The sequence below is a fragment of the Tenebrio molitor genome, chromosome 5 (genome assembly GCF_963966145.1).
Source record: "Tenebrio molitor chromosome 5, icTenMoli1.1, whole genome shotgun sequence".
NCBI lineage: Eukaryota > Metazoa > Arthropoda > Insecta > Coleoptera > Tenebrionidae > Tenebrio > Tenebrio molitor.
The window spans coordinates 1,415,562-1,436,033 of record NC_091050.1 but is presented as its reverse complement, the minus strand read 5'-3'; the positions used below and the strand labels follow the sequence as shown (position 1 = coordinate 1,436,033).

Sequence of the window (20,472 nt, the reverse complement as noted above, 5' to 3'; positions counted from 1 at the left end):
TTCCATTCTATCAAAGAATAGGTAACACTGACGATCAAAATTTATTGCTCTCGACTATACAAAGATGGTTTACATGAGGAAGATGAAAGGAAGATAATCATGCTGCAATTCCATCTACTGTTTGTCACGTGAACTGTCAATCTAACCCATTTACATCATCGAATAAAAGACGTTTTACCGAACTGGATAGATTTTTACGATTTGTTTCGGCGACAGTTACTGTGACCATTACCACCTTAACGTGGCAATGCCATTTTACGCTGCTATAAAAAGGCAACATTAGGATATTAGGAACCTGTGCGTTTCATTCCAGATTTTATGGCAACTTGACTGGTTTATTAGCTTAATAGTTGGCACTGTTGGCAGAATGTGTTCTGTCGAGATGGCAACAACTGTCAGAATTCTTTGCTGCTTAAAAACCTGTGCACCGGTTGTGCAACTGAAATTCAAACGAAGATAATGCAGAAATTAAGACAATTTCAAATCAAGACTGTTGAGAGGTTTTACAGCGTGATCAACAATGACTGAGTCTGTTGGCAATGAAACATTTTTTTTTTGTCACGCAATTGGCACTGCCCGGATTTTTTAACTTGAGATGATATTAAAAACATTTTTGGTTATGCCGGTTATGTTTATGCTATTACAAAAATGAACCTTTGATGGTAAATTTCAAATTTGCCAAATTTCATTGTTACCAACAGATTCAGTCATGCTTGATCACACCGTATTACTTAGAGTTATGTCATTCAGTTTTACCCCAAGTTGCAAATGTCATTAGCTCTTTTGGATTGTCAAGGTTAAGGTAGGTAAGTTGACAGTTTTTAACTGAAGTCGAAAAATATAAATTACAGTTGTTTATATCCATTTTTTAGTCGATCAGATGAAAATTTTAACGGCAACTTAATACCAATAGTTCCAATAGAGATATTATAATAGATTAAGTTGCAACTGACAACTGACATTTAAAATTTCAAATTGACATTTCTATTTAGTAACTTACGTCACTTAAATCATTTTGAAATATTATTTATTTCCACGATTTCAAAGATGACATTTGCGTTTTATTTGATTTTATCATTATTCATCTTCCACTTATCCTAATCAATCAATTGAAAAGTTTTACTACTTTGTGATTTCAATTTTGGTGAGAGAAAACTAAACTGTCAACTTAATGACAAATGACAGAGTTCCATTATTGACAGTTATTTGCCAACAAGTTTCTCTTTATAATCGCAAAACAAACATACATACATACACCTAGTATGAGAAAAATGTAGGATAAGGTGTGCTATAGCTACATTTTTATTTGCGTAGTACTTGACGTAGGTACTTTGTTGTGACATAATCAAACGTCACTTCCGCGGCGTAAACACATTTTTAATATTGACAGTTGTTCAAAATCGATTTTGAACAGTTTAAGCAGGCATGTTTCAAATTTAGGTATGAACGGTACCACTGTTCAAACCCAAGTCGCTGTTCGCTTGTTTCAACTTGTTAAACATTCGTGTAAGAAATGGTGTGACACAACATGTACCTACGTCATCAGTATCATTTTGAGGCATACAAGGTGTTCCCGTCGTGACTCACTCTGTATCTGTTTCATTTTTTTTTCAACTTATGTAACCCTGAAGACAACGAAAGGTTCATCAATTGCAACAGAGATAACAAACGGTCACAATTAATAAACAAAACGAGTTTGAATTAGACGCAATAAAAAGAAAACAATTACAGCACCAGGCGAGTAAACATTGGTCTTGACGCGTCACGGTTTCTCGACGGTTTCTGTAAAGTACGGTGGTGATAAGCGGCAGGATATGCTGAAACGCGATAAAAAGGTAACGGTCGGAATGTGAAATGGGCCCAGAAATGGACACACCAAACACAAAATGGCGGAGCGAAGTCGCGAGGGAAAAGAGTCTAGTCTGGCGCTTTGCGGGGCCACCCGGTACACTTGGCGACATCCTTGCCACCGTCCTTGGTGGGCGTATCGATTTCGGCAAAGAGCATCGCCAGAACTCCAATCTGAAGCACGCAATCGGCGCTTAAATAATTACGGAGTCCAGGAGGGAAAAAATCATCCTCGAGGAGCGCCGTCTGTTTTATTCATCCGCTATCGATCGCCTTCCCCGGAAAATGAAAGAAGTCCAGTCGCACGCATCCAAGGTGATTCGGGCCCAATTAGGCGAAAGTGACATTTAAGAAGTGTTATCGCCTTGGCCGCCGATCGAAAGAAGAAGAACGAAAGGGAAGGACTCGGCGACGACGTAGGCAACCACGCACGCGAGACGGCAGAGGGGAGGGGTGGGAAATGGACGAGGATGGATTCGGGGCTAAAATTTCAATGATGGATTGGGAAACTCGGACGAGGGTGACAAGAGCAAAAAGTGGGGTTAGGGTAGGCAACCAGATATACACGACGACAAAAACTATCGAAGTAATTGTCAAGACTGCGAGAGAGGGTCCTTTTGGTTTTGATTTCGACGGTGGGATCGATTTGATGCTGTTAAGATTACAAATTCCACAGCAGAATAGTATTGAAGATGTTTTGACGTCGCTGAGTTGTTCAAGGAATTTGAGCGATTTTGGTCCGATTTATGTGCACTCAAATTGCCAGAAAAGCTTCACAATCAATAGAAACATTTATTGCTGTCGCGATCATGAACCGAACGAGTTTCTCCCTGCCAAAACAGTTTGGGTAATAATGCTGAAACTTGACAGACTAAAAACTTCATATTAAATTGCTTTTCAGTCTTTTTTGGCTATAGTTTTTAAAATACAAGACGAATTGCCATCATGCAGATATAAGATTTAATAACAAATGCACCATTATGAGTACACTGCTACACGGCACCAGTGTACCGTTTGTAGAGCTAACTAATAACTGACTTACGCCAATCCAACCTCCGATAAGAAGACACTTTTTTGTCATATGAAGCGTGTAAAAAGCGAGAGTTTGCTTTTTCTTTGCTGTTCCTTTTTTGATTTCTACTATGAAACCAAAATAGTGACATGTCTACAAATTATTGTCTAAATTGTCAGGCCACTTGTTCACGTATTCTTACCTACTTTTTTCAAAAAACACATATTTTTCCATTGACGCGGAGGTATTCATTACTTACATGTTTAAATATTTCCGTGTATTTTGATTACAAGCTTACAATATTAGGTAAAACAAATTCACCAATCCTTTTTGAATTCACTTACCTATGGTTACACTTGGGTAGCCTCTGAAGTTGATCGTATAATTGGTTGCCTGATTTTAAAGCGCTAAAATTATACGAATTTGCGTATTGCTGTATAGGTAAATTTCATGATTTTCATTTGCAAATCGTTGGTACAGCACATATAGAAACGCAGTTTGACAAATCTCTTCGGAAAAAGAAACACAAATTTCCATTCAACTTTTTTAGGCGATAGGCATGCAACCCATTATACAACTGAGTTGATGTATTGCAGCTAACAAAAATATAACAAGGGATCCACTTAAAAATGATCGACTTATAAGTAATTATGTAGATTCATTTTTGTAATGACGAACTAAAGTTACTAAATTTAGTAACTTTTGTCTTGTGAACACATCTTTTTACCGCGAATTTGGGCTTTTAAAAAGTTAGATTATGGGTCACGTCATGTCATTTGTTCTGTCAAAACAATTTGTTTAATTATTTTGAAAAAATAGCAAAGGTGCACTAAACAAATACGAAAAGGCAGTTGAACGTAACAATGAAATAATTTTGCATTTTGCTACTCATCCTCGTCATCGTCCGAATCGGAATCTTCAACTAAATTAACAATAATTGGGGATATGTCATGGATGCTAAAGTTTCCCATAAGCCTTGTCCTTGTCCCTCATTTAAAATTTTGTACATACTTCTGGCACTGAAGCGTATACAGCACTTAGGGAGAGTTTTATTTTAGATAGAATTTACCGAAAAAACATCCGCCACTGCTTCTACAATTTTGTACTTTTCGTACTTGCGTTTCCATTATCTCCATGAGTAATTTCTTTTATTTTGTTGAAAACCTTTAAAATGTGCTGGTTCATCTGCTTGCTTATTGATGCTTTACTCTGTTTTGGAAATTCATTAATTTTGGCAGTGACAATAATATGACAATTTAAATCATTACCAACTGTCTAATTTTCATTTATGTATTTTGTAAAAAAATCTAATAAAAAAAAAGTTCCAGTTAGTTCGTCATTACAAAAATGAATACAGCAAGAATTTGCAAATTTAAATTGAAACAGGTAGTATTTGCTAGTTCGAGGCGAACAGAAAATAGTGCAAGACGTAATAATTTACGGTGAACTCAAATTCCAAAGGCTACCGAAAGTAATTAATTTATACTTCTTTAGCAGTTTCATGAAGTTGGCACCAAGTTCGCACAGTGGCGCCATCTTCTGTCCCATCAATAACAAACACGTCAGTCAGTTCTTGATGATGACACCAATTACCGAAACGTACCTAAAATATGTCAAGTAGAATTACCTGAAAACTGTGACTTTCCGGATGATGTCAAAAAGAGATCGTGTTTTATTAAGAGGAGTTACATATTTATTAACATTTTCTGTAATACAGTACAAATTTAACAGTCTGTACTCAAGTGTTTGCAAGTGTACAATCAAATTTCAACTCGTTATTTCCAGAAATAAGAAAGTCTTTTCAAGCGAACTTTTTGTGAACTTTCAATCCGAACATGCGCGACATTTCATAATGGATCGTGTGTCGAAGTGTCTAAAAATAAAACTATGTCAAAAATCGTAATCCGACTACAATTCATCAACAGTTTAGTTTTGATTCGTCTGAAAACGATTAAACGCAATCGGTCTTCAATTTCCTAGAAGAAAAAAAAAAAAAAACAAACAGTGAAAAATGAACCTGTTCATCACGACAAAAATAATAATAAACAATAAATAAAAAATATACAGATATGACGGAGGAGAAAAGGAAGATTTTTAAACGAATAAATTGATCTACAAATATATAAATCCTTATTTAGAAAGCAGCAGAGCAACATTACACTGCAACGAATAAGATTTGGTCTACTATTGATGTGCACATTGTATCCCCGGTCCGTGCATGTGATCTTCATCGTCGCTGGCGTACGCCTCTCCCCGGCTGCCGTGCGCCCCTTTGTCGTTGGCGGCGTCGAACTGGTGCAGGTCCACCTCCTCGACCTGGTCCCCTTCGGGCATCGCGAACGCCGGCCTCGGGGGCAGGATGCTCTCCAGACTCTTGAGGGTCTCCTCGTCGGCGAAGTTGTTCTCGGGGAACGTGATCTCGAATGTAATGTACAGGTTGCCCTTCTCGAACGGACTCTTGTAAAGCGGCATCCCCTCGCCCATCACAGCCTTCAGATCGCCCGGCTTGACGATGTCACCGGCGGGGTGCTTGATCAGGAGGTCGCGCCCGTCCAGCTGCCCGAGGACGAAGTTGAAGCCGCACAGTGCCTCCGTCAGGGTGATGGTGCGATTCATGAGCAAGTCGTCGCCGCTCCTCTGGAACGTGTCGTGCGCCTTCTCGTGCAGGATTATGATGACGTCGCCGGGTTCCACGTCGGGCTGCTGGTCGCCCTCGCCGCGGAAGAAGATTTTTTGCCCGTCCTTCATGCCCTTGTCGATGTGGACCTCCAGGATTTTCGTCTCGTTGCACACCTGAATTCACAAAGATTTTTTCATTTAATGTCAAAGATACAAGACTAAGACCCATCGTGGATTCAATTATTGCATATGTATAATGGGTTGCGGCAAAAGCAAATTCAGAAGTACCCTTCTTGCGAATAACCATGTTATTTTTCACTCCGTTTTGTTTTCGAACTAGAATTTAAAAACGTGCAATTTATCAGTGTAAGAAGTATACCAAATTAGTGACGACCTACGCGTCTGTTGCTATTCCGCACTGGTGCATTTGCAACGGAAGCAAGTTCATGGACGTGTGTCGAACCCACACGCACACGTCTCACAGGGAAGTGAACACGAACCGATGTCGTAGCGCTATCGAGTATTCTGTGTGTCGCAAAATTCAGCGGCGTGCGCTGCACATTTATTTATTTATTTCCCAATACATACGTTGTTTTGTCTTTGTTTCCAAGTTTCGTGCGAACAGCTAGCGAAAAACATAATTGGTTTTTATTTAAAAATTTTCAAGCAAAAAACAATCAAAACTTTCACGTAATCATGTAATATCTTTTTTCTTATTTTTCCATGCATTCATACACGTGTGTTGTTCGTGTTTGTAATCTTCACACTGACGAGTCTGGAGGTGCGTTCACAATCGACCCTTCAAGGCCAACCAACTTTGACGGAAAATTTTATCTGTATTGGACAAAAATGAAAAACGCACGCCACTGTTTCAGAATACAGTTGACCTTCAACTTATCTGGTTCGTACCGATACCTATATAGCTGCGACTTTCGCGCAAACATCCACCGAACAAACTGTATTATTGAACCCAAGTTCATTTGTTTGGGACCTGTCGCTGACAGTTTTATGATATAAACTTAAAACACCAATTAAACCACAACAGGATTTAAATGTTCCTCTGCTATTTCAAGGAGTTCCGACAAACCCCCTTTTCACAATATTTAACCGTACCGTATCCATTATCTTTAATCAGCCCGCATGTAAAAGCAACCTTGGCAGAGTTAAATCCCCTGGTGCTTTTTACGGTTGGCGACATTGACATTTGTCAGCTGATTCAATCAACCATTTTTTTACGTTGGACAGATTTTGATTGCTGTTTTTGGCACTTTGACAGATTTTTTTCTATCTATCAAGTCTCGGGATGTACCAAATTTAAAACTGCTTTAAAGGTAAAAAATACTGCAGACAAGGTCAAGTGTCATCCAATGACTGTGCGAAGCAGGAGGGAAACACGAATAGGCCGGCACACGCAACTTTTTTGTCAATTTCTCTTCGTTTTTAAATTTACTAAATTATTAAACGACGTTGTGACACTTGAATATTTTTTTCGTAAGTGTAAAACGAGCCACTCGGTATATCGTATCTTAGCAACCAACTTCACGAAAACTGGATCCATCTCGTTGTATCCATTGCAGATTTATCTAGTCCTGAATCCTGCGTTAGTCGTCAAGTGCTTATGTAGCTCGATGATTAAAAAAAAAAAACGACGAATAATTGCAAAAGAAAAAATTAATGGAGGGGAGCTAGCTGGTAACTCCCCTCGTTTCTTGGCTCAAATGCAAATATTGACAGTCTTTATCTAAACAGCTGCACACAACGGTACTTCCACCTGAATTCCGCGACGATTTAAAAAATCATCGACTACAGACGCTTGAAGTGACACTGAAGGTTTGTAGTTATGGGACGGCAGCGTCAATTACCGAGCGGAACGTAAGTTGCAACGGTAAACTTCAAAGTCACTCGAAGCGACAATATCAAGAGCTCAGGGCAATAAAAGTTGAGAGCTCCGTATTTTATTTCCAATTGTTCGTAGAAAATTTAATAAATCAGAGAAGTGAAGTGTTCACTCGATGGGCGTCACTCCAAAATTAATATTTTAAGGGAATTCTTTTTTTGTTTTGTTTTTTTTTTTATGAGAATCCCGAATGGGGATTTTTTGTCGAGTCGCGGCGGAAATGATGAAACTTTTATCAAACTGGAGATCACGTCAGTGGCTTGTGTCGTCGCAACGATTAAAATATATTTCTCGGAAGTTCAACCGTTGCCGATACGGCGAGTATTGGTGGAAAAAAAAATCGTTTTTGTACCTTTTTGCCCCTGCACGTCGTGCACCTGTCCTTCTCCTTGATGATGACACCGTCCCCTTGACAGTCCGAGCACTCCGTCTGCATCTGCTGCGCCATTCCGGGGGCGATCTGGTGGTACATCACTTTGAACCCTCGTCCCTTGCACCCTGGACACTGTTCGAAGTTCTCGCTCCTGCCCCCCTTTCCCCTGCACGCGGCGCAAATCACGTTTTTGCTCAACTGCAATTTGGACGTTTTGCCGTTGTACAAGTCCTCGAGCGACACTTTCAGCGGGTGGACGGTGTCTTCGCCTTTGTGCCGCCTCCGGTGCGGCCCCCCGAACCCGCCGAAGCCCCCGAACAGACCGCCGCCGAACAAGTGCGAGAACAGGCTGTCACCCCCGAAGCCGTCCTGCGCCCCCTGCTGCATCCCCTTGAGGCCATACTTGTCGTAAACTTGCCGCTTCTTCGGGTCGGACAGGATCTCGTACGCGTACGAGATCTCCTTGAACTTGTCCCCGGCCTCGGGATTCTTGTCGGGGTGGAATTCTTTCGCTAGTTTTCGGTAATTCTGCGAAGAAAAAACACAATGATTTGGCTGATTCGGCACTGGCCTTGACGAAATCCCTAGGCCTCGCTGATCATCACAACGAATTGCCGCAAGGGACTCGCTCTCTTATGGGGGCTCGCTGCGGGGTGGTTTCGACGACCTCACCTTTTTTATTTCGCCGTCCGACGCGGTTCTGCTCACTCCTAGGACGTCGTACAACTTGTTGTCTGCCATCTTTCTAAACAAGGAATGAGCAATGACAGCACGCCTGCGTTGATACCAACGCTACCAACCTGACAAGAGCAATTTCACCAAATTCGCAAGAAAGATGACCGCTGGTTTCAAATCTTTGGCCAAAAATTCGCACCAATTCCACAGACCGGTCGAGGCCGTTTGTGCTTTCTCAACATATCATCCGTGCCCCCCTCAGACAAACACAGATCAACTAATAGGGGGGATAACTTAGGTCGTCTTTGACAGACAGGTAGCCACTTGATTTAAATTTTCCCAGAATAGGGCACAGGTAATCAGGTAAACCTTTCATTATAGGTACTTTTCGTGTGAAATGTGTTATCCAAGCATCGTTTCATGCAAATGTTAAAAAAAAAACATTCTAAAAAATACACGAGCAGATCTACAACGCACAAGCTGATTCCACGCGACCTGTGGAATCAGCAATACTTTTTATTTTCAATTTCATTGGTGGAATTCAGAGGGTTGAAGACAGTTTAAATATTTCCAAGAACTACGAGGAAGAGGATTAAGTTGTTCTACTTGACACAGGTAAAATTTCTTTTATTTTTTCTTGGGAGGTGAATTTGCGAATTGTGGCGTTGCCAACCTGATAGCAGCAATGTCACAACTTCCGTGTATTTTTTGGTCGGGGAATGCAAACGCGGGCTAAACAAGTATTGTGTTTTATTCAATTATCGCAGTTTATTTACAGGAGTTTTAAAAACTGAAGGGCGACCCTATAAAACTGTACAAGAAATAATTCGGAATAATACATGAGAAAAGATCGTTTTACACATCCTTCTAGAATCTAACAATAACCACTAGTCTTAAAAGCATTATGCTATGAACTGGGAATCACACAAAAACCGGTTTTTAGTGACGTGACGGCGCCAAAAACGAATTTATTGCACTAGAAACATTATAAAACTTTAGCAAAAATCGAAAAAGTATACTCGAATATACCTGAGGTAGTACATTTTAGTTTGTGATCAAATAAAAATACACTGAAAAAGGACATCAAGCTACAAATTTATTGTTAAACGGTTTCTTCTTTTTTTTATCAAAACGCTGGAAGACTTCTAAAAACACAAACAAACTTCTGAGCGAGCACAATAATAAATAAATAAACAAAAATATTCTATATGTATAAAATGAAGTGTATGATATGTGGCAGACTAAAATAATTTATACAATAAAAAAATCAGTTGTAGATCGGTGACGAATCAGAGTATTCTCATTCACATGTACAAGCATAAGTAAAATAGTCCTCACTATGTTGTAAGTTACAATATAAATTTAAAAACTAATTTTAAAAATCACTATGAACCAAGTCTTCTTTGTTACATTTTATTTTTCAATATACCACAGTACAATTTCACGTTTTTTTTTATTTGTTGGCAACCCTGTTCTTCGGGTTCTTTCAAATATAGTAGAAAAGCTGCTCGTTACGTCGCCTCGAACACTTCAAGGCCGTTTGGCAAGTTAGTACGAATTATCATTGTCGCAACGACTTGGACAAAATTGAAAAACAACAATTCGATCGGTTCATTTTTTCCCCAGACGACGTAACCCGTCAAAATTGTCGATGTATACTACGTGGAGCGCCACCGGCGAAACAATGAACTAGTGACAGTTCCGAGTTTTTCAATCGGTCACAGAAATCAAAACGTTCGATCAACAGATGATAGCTTATCGAGACGAGTCACAACAAATTCTAGTTGCAAATTCAGACACACGCAGCGCTGTCGTCGCTCATAACCTAACATAACAGAAAAATTAATGTTGCGCTAAATGCTAACCTATCGTCTGGTGCTACGAGTTTTATGTTTTTATTATTTTCCAATATTAATATTTTATTCTTTTCTACCCTAGTACTACTCATGCTAATTTTCTCTAGTTTGACACTCTGTACTGTGAAAAAAAATTGTGTGAAGCTTTGGACAGCACATGTGGAAAATAACAAACATTTTGGAAATCATGAAGTATTCTCGCTATTTTGCAAGTGTTTTGTGTGTGCTTACCCACAAATAGTGATGTGGTCTAGTTTAGTTTAAAAATAAATATTAATAGTGCCCTAACAATAATAATTACGTTGTGAATTATATAATGTTATTTTCCCCGTAAGAATAGTCGTGAGAGACTCGTAATAAAATTGAGACAATTCAGAAGAAATGAATCACGAATTTTTTTTTGGACAAGTTCTAAAATCCGAATTACGATCGCATTACCTAAGTACATAATTGTTTCTAGCGTAACACATGATCTGCAGACAAATCTAGTCCTCTTAATTTATTGATATTTAAAATTAATTATACATTATCTCTCGTTTCTGTGAAACACCCTGTATATTTCAACATAATTTAACACATATTTACACGTTTAATTAAAAATAAATAAAGATTATCGATTTGTTGTAGCTTTCCCTGCTAGTAATATATTCGGGATGAGATCCTTTTGCTTAGAGCATCACTTTAGACCTATCGACGACATAAAATTTGTGCGGAACAGCGCTGCGAGTGACGACACGTTGAACTAAAACTCTACGTAAAGATCTGTCATCTGTCATCCTGTCTCAACTGTTGCCAACAAATAAAACTTCATAAGACAACCTACCGTATGAAACACGTACGGCACAATTTGTTCGGTCCGATGCAGTCGTCGTGACAGAACGCCCCGCACTTTTTACAAACGACCATAGCCTTGAGGCTGCACGCGCAATTGTCCGCCCTCTTTTGTATGGCCATTTGGGGCTGCATCGCCGCCCCCGGGTGGTCCACCATCACGTTCTCGCCCCCTACTATCGTATAGTTGTGCATCTGGTTCTCGACGCTGACGTCGCCGTAGACGACGCCCGACGGCAGCCTCTGCCTCCTGGTGACGGCCTGGGTGCCCGGATTCGGACACTGGACGATGAAGTCGTTCGACGGCGGCTGGCCCTGGATGGTGGGGTGTTCGATGTCGACGCTGGCGGGGCGGCCGCGCGCCCCCACCGACAGGATCTGGGAGACGCCGCCCGTGTTTATCGTCGTCGGCAGCTGCTGCTGGGATGGGGGCGCGCTCGACGAACGGGGGATGTTGTGGTGGTCGCCGACGCCGGCGCGCTGGACGAGGATGTACTGGCCGACGGCGCCCATCGGGTTCGACGCCTCAACCACCTGCACGAATCAAATACAATTTCACAAAAAGGACAACGATAGGATGGAAGTTGGAGGTTTCTAAATTATTATAAATCCAACTCCGCAACTAGTTAATTACTCTTATCGTACGTGTTTCTTACATCACGGTTGGTTCTTAAATTTGCGTTAATAGAAACAAGAACAAAGCACAAAAAAATAAATACAAAAAAAGATATACACGATGTTTTGAATAGACACGTAAAAACTGCTCCCTCTACAACTCATAATATTACGTTAATAATTTTTTTTCCGTAAGACTCTCGGTGGTCGTTCGTTGTAACTTGAACCACCACTGGACACGTGCTTACAAGAAACGTCGGGAAACAACGCCCTAACCTTACTTTCTGGCATTCGTTTTTTACGACTATCGTGTACGTAACACATTTTTTCGTTGTTCGTCTTTTTTCTTGACAATTAAATCACCAATATTTCCAAAGCTGACTCGATTACAAATTTTCTTCATCACACGGTGGCAACGACATATTGGGTGATTCAAAATGATTGTGGCCAAGTATGGCAACTATGTACGAAAATGTATGTGGCAACTAAATCTAAATAAAATTAACTACAAATTTCCTAAAAATATTAATGGAATATTCCTAGTACGTGTCTCAGAAATAAGTACATTAATTTTAACCAGTACAAATCTCGTCAAGAACAATAAAATTGTTATGTACCATTTTTAATTTTCATTTCAGTATTTTATCCCTCCATAAATTAACGAGCTGTCTATTTTCTAGTTATATGACCCAATGACAGTGACCGTGAAACAATAGTTTTTGTAGAATCGCGTAACATTGTGTTTTTAGAATAAAGTTTTTTCGCTCTGCGGCCGAGGTAGTGAGGATTACATTTTCAGTTAGTTTTATCCGACTGCACAAGGCAGGTATTTACGTGTTGATTCTGTGCTTTGAGCTAAAATTTTGTGAAAATGGTGTGTTTATTTTCGAATAGTGAATACACAGATATTGTTTAGTGTATGGTGAAGTGTGCGGGAGTGCTCCTCGAGCCCAGAGAATTTTCGCACGACTTCTTGTTCGAATGGGTGGAAAACGCTGCCACAATAATTCGTAATAACAGAGGTATGTTGGAAAAGGTGTAAGAATCATTTCGTCGGCGCCTTCATTATTGTATTGACAATGACAATAACGGCGGTCACTTTGAACACTTGGTGTAATGATTAGTGATTTACTTACTTACTCACTTACTGCACGAGAATTTTTACGGATTAATACATACATTAATTTTAGGAGAAATTTTCTCATTATCTAACGAGGTATGAGTAATCAGTTTAAAATATTAAATCTAGATATTATTAAAATTGTTTTCACTTAATATCTACCATATGATTCTCCTTTCTCTCTTCCACCCTTAGATAACGGCGCAGCAGTTAGAAAAAAACAAGTCAAAGCTTTCTTGCATTTTTTGGTTTTTTCTTCTTCGTTTAGCAGCATCGGCGGGTAACGAAATTTGTGCCAAATCTTTCTATAATTTTAATTGGATAACATCAAGGTTTAGGAAAAGAATATATTTCAATATATTGTTTCTATTAACGAATTCTATTATCAGTTAAAATTATTTCTAAGACACGTTGTATATAATTTTTGGGGATTTTTTTTAAATTATAACGCTTTTTACTGTTGGTGTTTTGGGTAGAGCTGTATTAATGTTTTAACATAATGTACCCTGATGACGCAACAAAGATCCACCAACACCGCAATTTACATGTGGCAACGCTGCCGAATTTTGATTCAGGGAAATAAGAAATATGAAGTTAAAAAATTCGATAAAAATACTTGAAACTGGAAATTGTCAAATATGTATCAACGCCATCTGCGTGGTAAACATAAATATGTGTACATTGTAGAAATGTGTTTTGCACTTTGCCAACAATTTTTTAGCTCTATGTGCAAATTTATTCATTGAAAATACATTCACGTTTATTTGGCACAATGGGACCACATAGAAATTTTCCATTTAATTTGGTAGTAAAACTGTCTGTTGAATTAGGTTATGTTTTTCTAAGTTTGAGGTTATAAATAGCGTCAATGTCTAGTGCATTGTTGTCAGTTTTACTATTTTGCAATCGAAGAATACTCAGACATCGCGGGAAATTCAGCAACATGTTATGTTCATTTTAATTTGTTTGCATGTCAGGCACTTGGAAATCAAACAGTTTGTCCAACGTTAAAAAAATAAATCATGGCCTACCGTTATGCCAAAACAACGTGAACGGTGTTTATGTCGTATAATAATATATAATCTGTTTCAAAATCAAAAATCCACCAACAGTGCATTCTACCTCGAAAATACAACCGACAACGTCGCCGACTTTTGTTTTTAGTGTGTCTGCAAGTGTCAGAAAAAAGTGGGGTTATGAGAGAAAACTGTTGGACAGTCGTTTTGGTCATATAATAGTTCATCGTGTTTTTTATTCTCATTTTATTATTTCACTCAAAAAGTATGATATGGTACTGGTAGCTAAAACCTTTTTGTACATAATAATTATTTTGTGTTTCGTTTCAACAGTTCAATGTCAAATTTTGGCGGTCGTTGAGCCAACGCAACAAAATTAAACTTTTTCTAGGGATTTCTTTCTTTCTGCCAACATAATTCAACAGGTGGTGGATTTTTGATTTTGAAACAGATTATAATAATGTTTATCTACGATCGCGTAAAAAGTAGGCACTTTTTGCACTAAAAATCGTTGTCAAAGTTGACGTTTAGAGAAACTGACGGAATCGTTCTCTAAAAGTTTTAGAGCACGATTTCTCGCTTTTATGGCACAGAACTGTCAGAATACAACAATCGAATTTGTTGGAAACATTGTTTAGGTTGCTAAACGACGTGGTTCTCAAACGACTTTGGTTATTCATGAAATATTGAACAAATGAGTTATTTTATACAAATTTATTTTGAAACCGGTGTGATGATTTCAGGATCGTAGATAAAATGTTGTAAGACATACGTGTAAAAAGTTCCTTTGTTGCACTCACATCTTTTAAAATACTCCCTCGTACCTCGGTCGTATTTTAAACCCGTTCGTGCAATAAAGGATAACTTTTTACACTTATATCTTAAATAACTATTTTGTTCGACACTGTCAGAATTTGAGAATTTTTTACTGTGTGAACGGATTTTGATAAATGTCACAACTTGTCAAAACGAAACGTCAAGCTAATTTTAAAGATTTTGAGCGATTTGAAGCCTTTAACGGGCTCGTCGAACAAAAAAACGTTGCATTCAACTCGTTCTTGTGTAAATTGGACCTTTTTTGGCACTCATGCCAAAAACAGCCCAATTTACACACGAACTCGTTAAATAAATAACTATTATGTCGTATAATAATACATAATACGTTGATGTTCGATTCTCTCTGGAAAAGGTGTCAACACTGTAACACTTTTCTTACGGCAGGAACAGAAACGTCACGCGTATAGTTTGACGTTAGTTGTGACGACGTCGTTCTTATGAAGTAGTTTTTTCATTTTCATTGTTTATCTTTAGATGAGAAAGACGAAAAGAAAAAGACACCTTACAACATGACTCTACTCCCGTAAATTTCCAATATAGGTTCGATTTATTTGTCAGCCCGTTTCAACGTTGCCACACTTTAAGTCCATCAACTAATGCACCGGCAAACGGCGAAAACTTCATGAAAAAAGAATTACATAATTTAATTTTTCTAAAACTTCGGTTATTCAAAAATTAAACTGAACTGAACGTACGAAACAGTTTGAAAAAACTGGTATAATTCGACAGTTTTTTGACTTATATTGAACAAAATCATGTTTTGCACAAGAACAGGTGTAAAATTAAATCGTAACTTAATAGTTCAGTGAATTCATTTGAATTTTTTTACAGCAGAACGACATAAAAAAACCTCTGCGATTTGAATATGGTTTAATTTTTTTAAAGCAAATTTCTTTGTTTTCGCCTAGTTAGATTAAATTTCAGTTTTTCTAAAAGCATTTGTCATAACAATAAGAACTTCATTTAACGACAAACGTTTCTATAATTATAAATCAATGTTTGTCTCATTTCAGTCATGAGCAATTGAAGGAATCAAAGTGGGTTTCTGACATGTTAATTAGATTTCGTCTTTTTTTGTTGTGTTAAAAAAACGATGTTTAAGAAAAAACCCACCGTCCAGATTAGTCAGGTTATATTTACTCACTCACTTCAGGACTTAAGGCGGGAGCTTGAGGTAGCACAGCCATCGTGACGGGAATCCCCTGGCCAGAGGTGAAGACGTGCCTGACCACCACCGGCGGACTGGGCTGCCTCTGCTGCTGGTACGGCACCGACCTCGGCTTCTGCGCCACGTTCTTCACCCCGTTGTTTTGCACCATCTGGAAATTGCCGCTAGCCGGCAACGGAGGCGTGAACGTCTTCGCCGACCCCCTCGACGAGGTGACCGAGCTGTACTGCGTCTGCCTGTTGTTCTCGTTCTTCTTGGTGTTGTTTGCGGCGGCGGCCGCGAGCAACGACGGAGGCGGCTTCAGCTGGCACCTCAACTGGTCCCTGTTGGGACTGTTCTGGATGACCGCCTGGCAGATCTGGTAGCTACGTTCCAGGTTGACAGCGCCGGGGGGCGGCTTGTTGCTGCCCCGGTTCCTGTTCGTACCGGTGCTCTGCGACCCCTTCGGCTTGGCCTTGCTGTGAGCGGGCACGGCCCGGATGGGCTGGCTGGTGCTGAGGGCCAGGTAGGGCAGGGCGCTCGAGCTCTGCACCATTCCTGGTCGCGGCAGCCCCGGGCACTGGCCCTCGCCGGCCGCCGGGTTGACCAGGGGGGCGGTGCTCACCACCGACGGCAGACACACTATCGTGGTGGGCGGGATCACCGTCGTCACCGTCTTGCTCACGGTCGACGTGACCGTCGAGTTGGCCCCGTTGCTCGAACTCACCGTGCTCGTGATCAGGCTGTCGTTGCTGATGATCTCCGGCGTCAAAGTCACCTCCAGCTCCAGCTTCACCTGGTTGCCGGTGAACTCCTGGAAGTTCTGGCTGGGTTTGGTGTTACCGGAGGCGGCGCTGTTGTTCTCGGCCGTGCCCAGGGCCGCCGCCACCAACTCCGAGTCCATCTTGACGTCGTAGTGCCAGTCGTTTGGCACCGGGAACGTTCCCTGCTCCAGTCTCACCTCCAGCTCCTCTTGCATCGGGATTACTTCCACGTGCTCCGCTGGATTCTCCTGGCCCACTATCCCCGCCGGGACCGACTCTAAGGCGTGCAAAGGCACTTCCAACAGTTTCTCGGTGCTGGAGTCGACCAGGTCCCAACAGCAGTCTTCCGTTGTCGCTGGAAAATCGAACGCCGGTTTAGATCGTGCGAACGTGCGATAACGGCACGCTGTTTTGGTAACGCGATAGATGAATGCGGTTTTTTTTTTCTCACTTCTTGTTGGCAGTTTTTCTTGCAGACTCAACACGATTGATAAGTCGCAGCCGAGGCGGACTTTGATTACGATTGACCACCAACGAACTCACCCACTAAATTATGTATTGCATATCTGAATGGTTTCTTCGTCTTGTGGATAAACGGCTCATTTTATAGCCAGCGTTAATCAAGACAACAACAAATCAAATTTCACCGGAATGCGTTGTTATACAATTCTTTATTGGTACAATGCTACCCTGATTATTACTCAGTTTACTCGAAAGAAAAAACAAAAGCTCAAAAGCAATGTTTCTATTTAGTCTGCGGTTCTCTTAATTTTAATGTAAAAACCAAATATTCCAAGGAACCTCCATCACCAGAGGAACACTTTAGATGTGATCATAGTTTCCAATCAAATCGTGCGTTGGTCCTCTGTTAACACCGAATTATTATAATTTTTTTGGTGTGGAAGCAAATCAAACACAGGATCCAACGAAATTCAATTTTTTTTAACGAGTCACGTGCTATAATTTGGACAATCGACTCGGTAGACGGGAACAAAGATGCGACGATAATTTTGAATACATTTAATATTCGCTTTACAAGTCGTGGAACCGCACAGGTTTGTCGTCGGGGGTGAGCGCCGCTTAGTGGAATTTCTTGAAAAAAACAGTTAAGTTGGCCAATCTGTCTGTCAGTCAATCGTGTGACGTCAGCCGGTGCCAAACGTCAAAAATGAATTTTGAAAGCACCTCACCTTGTGTGCCGTCACTACCGAAGAGGGTGGCTTGGATGTCGACCTCCGTCCTCTCCTTCTCCTTGTCGGCCTCCTCGACCGTGATCTGGCCCGATTCCAGGACGTAATTCTCAGCGTCGATGAACCTGTCTTCGTTGGCGTCGTCGTCGGCGATGTTCCGCACGCTCTCGAAGTTGCTCTCCGTCAATTGGGCCATCACCAGGTCGGACTCTTCCACGCTGGCTTCCAGCTTCTCGGCGGAGTCCTCCAAGCATATCTCGGCGCCGCAGATCTCCGAACACGACGTCTTCTCCAACACTATCGATTCCTGCTGCAGGATCAATGTGTTGGGCAGGATGGGGAACGATTCCTCGATCGACTCTGGTCTCGGGGGTTGATTCTCTTCCTCGTCTTCTTCCATCTTCGGTGTCGACTCTTGAGGGGTGACCTTCATTTCGTCGTCAAGTTTCTCGTCAGTCGTGACCGTCGACGACGTGTCCTCGTTATGATCTTCGGGAGTCGCTTCTTCATCTTTGATTTCTTCGCTCTTGACTTCTTCTTCGTCTTTGACGTCGGTCTCGGACAGTGCGATCGAGCTGTCGACAGAATTTTCATTGTTGTCGTCAATCGTTTTAGTTTCTTCACTTTCTGGGACTCGATTATCACTGGTGTCGGTATTACAGAGTTCTGTAACGTCTCTGGTTTCTTCGAACGATGCAGGGTTGGGTGATTTGCGTTTCGGCGACTTTTCGACCGAGTCCATGCTGAGGGACCTCCGTCGTTTCTCGGTTCTACTTTTATTATTATTACTACACGTAATGATTGTCTCTTCATCTGTCTGAAGGATCGCTTTACTAATATTAATTATACAATTTTCTTGCTTTTCGGCATGATTATCACTGGTTTCTTCGACGGGCCTGTGTTCTTCTTTAGGCGCTTGGTTCCTGACCGACTTGATCGGCAGCAGGTCGGGAATCGGCGTTTTGACGGTGTCCAGACCGGACAACTCTGACTCCTTCATGCTGGTGCAGGACCTGGTCATGGCCCCCACCGTCCTCAGCCGCTTGATTGGGGGCGCAGCTTTCGTTTTATTGCTACTGACGGTGGTAGTGGGGCGCAGTTTGATGGTGGTCTTGATGGGGGGCCTCGCCGGGGTTATCGTCGGGGTCGCGTGCCGAAGGGTCTCGGCTTGGCTCCTGTCCCCCCAGATCGGCTCGAAGTGCTTCAGCTTCCATGGGTCCAGCTTGCTGCGCTCCTTGTCAGCTTCCAATTTGAGCTTCTGCTGGTTTTCGGGGGTGAATTCGCCCTCCGCGAGTCGGTCCTGCCACTCGAGACAGGCTCTCGCGAAGAACTCGTTGTTCAGGCCCGAATTGCTCAGTTCTAACGAATCAGACGAGTTCGTAACACTATTCCTATCAACATCCGGTAATAATTGCACTAGTTTGTTTTGGTATAGTAGGGGTAGAGAGGCGAAGGTGGCCTTGTTGAGTAGCAGCCTTAGATTCGTGTTGACGAGGATGGAGTCGGGGGTCTCGAGGTCGATGCAGCCCTCTTTGGTCTGCTCCAGCTGGGCTGCTGTGGACAGCTTTTTGTTGGTGCGTCGTCTCGGCTTCATCGTGAAGCCGGGGATGGACGCCAGCACTTCCCGCATCGTGGGGGTCTTCGTGGAGGCCGGAGCCGCCTCCTCGGGTGGCTGCGGCGGCAGCGGCTTCACGATTATCCGGGGCACCGTCGACGAGTTCCCGGAAGCGATCGTCGTGTTCTTCCGCCTGCGCTTAGCCTGCTGTCGCAGCGCGTGCTTGATGGCCTTCTTGCTCTTCGCCGGCTCGGGGGCCGTCTTCTCCGCGGGCACTTTTTCGGCATTTTCTTCCTCACCTTGACTCGATGCACCGTCACTTTTCTCCGAATTCGCCTCGGGTGTAACGTCTATTTCCATCACGCGACCCGACACTTGAGGACATTAAAGTTTTTTTTTTTATTGTGCGATCACTCTCTTCCAGGTTTTCTGTGGACTACGACCGGAATTTTGCATCGGAAATTCACCCCATATTACGGTCAATTTTGACACGCGTTCAAATCACGGCGGGACCGTCCGTTTCTCGTCGAACAACTTGCCATTCATTTACGAATTCGTGCCTGGCGACGATTCTATTTTTTACGTTTAGGAGCACTAGTTCTTTGACAATAAAACGCCATCCGCCATTTCATAACCGGGCCTGATATAAACAGGATTTTAGCCGCGCAATGTTGGCACCTCTGACTCTGCAACTTTGCAACCCGACAATACCAACACACTTCCTACCACTTTTTCCACATTTTTTTATTTATCCAGTTTATTCCAGACACATTTTCGCACATTCATTCTACCCTGTAAACCGTAAATTGCCATCTACAACCTCCAACAAAAAAATCCTAGCGGGTTGCACAAATTGACTGCCTTCTAGATTTCTCTCCGCTCGTCGTTTCTCATTACAGGACCGTAACTAGAGGCTCTCGTTGGGGGCGCTTCTAATTTATTCCAACCTTTGGATGATCAAAAAAAAATTAAGCTTAGAGAGAAACGATAAAAATCGTAGGAAAATCAAACGCTGCTATTTTTTCAAGTACAAAAAAATTCATTATACTGATGATAATCCCTAATCACAAGTCGTTATAATCCACAACTGTCAGGAATCTACACTTCGCCAGTGGCG

At 41.5% G+C, this 20,472-nt stretch overlaps 2 protein-coding genes across 4 annotated transcripts; both read right to left on the bottom strand.

Annotated features, from left to right (window-relative positions):
• Positions 1 to 4,530: 4,530 nt before the first annotated feature.
• Positions 4,531 to 8,566, bottom strand: LOC138132012 (dnaJ homolog subfamily A member 2-like). The gene is made up of 3 exons (XM_069049328.1): positions 8,422 to 8,566; positions 7,729 to 8,277; positions 4,531 to 5,653 (listed from the first exon to the last, which is right to left on the bottom strand). The coding sequence occupies exons 1-3, from the start codon at positions 8,488 to 8,490 to the stop codon at positions 5,045 to 5,047; spliced, it is 1,227 nt and encodes a 408-aa protein (XP_068905429.1). The 5' UTR covers positions 8,491 to 8,566; the 3' UTR covers positions 4,531 to 5,044.
• Positions 8,567 to 9,157: 591 nt separating this feature from the next.
• Asx (Additional sex combs) lies at positions 9,158 to 20,270 on the bottom strand. Of its 3 annotated transcripts, XR_011159962.1 has the most exons (4): positions 17,801 to 20,268; positions 15,848 to 16,965; positions 10,438 to 11,645; positions 9,158 to 10,401 (listed from the first exon to the last, which is right to left on the bottom strand). XR_011159962.1 is itself a non-coding variant. In XM_069049326.1 (3 exons), exons 1-3 carry the CDS (start codon positions 19,713 to 19,715, stop codon positions 11,100 to 11,102), a joined length of 3,579 nt encoding a protein of 1,192 aa, XP_068905427.1. In that variant the 5' UTR covers positions 19,716 to 20,268; the 3' UTR covers positions 9,158 to 11,099. The 3 variants fall into 3 exon arrangements, 2 of the variants coding, with proteins under 2 accessions (XP_068905427.1, XP_068905428.1); XM_069049326.1 differs by having other exon boundaries at positions 9,158 to 11,645; XM_069049327.1 differs by lacking the exon at positions 9,158 to 10,401 and having other exon boundaries at positions 11,502 to 11,645; positions 15,844 to 16,965; positions 17,801 to 20,270.
• Positions 20,271 to 20,472: the final 202 nt, after the last annotated feature.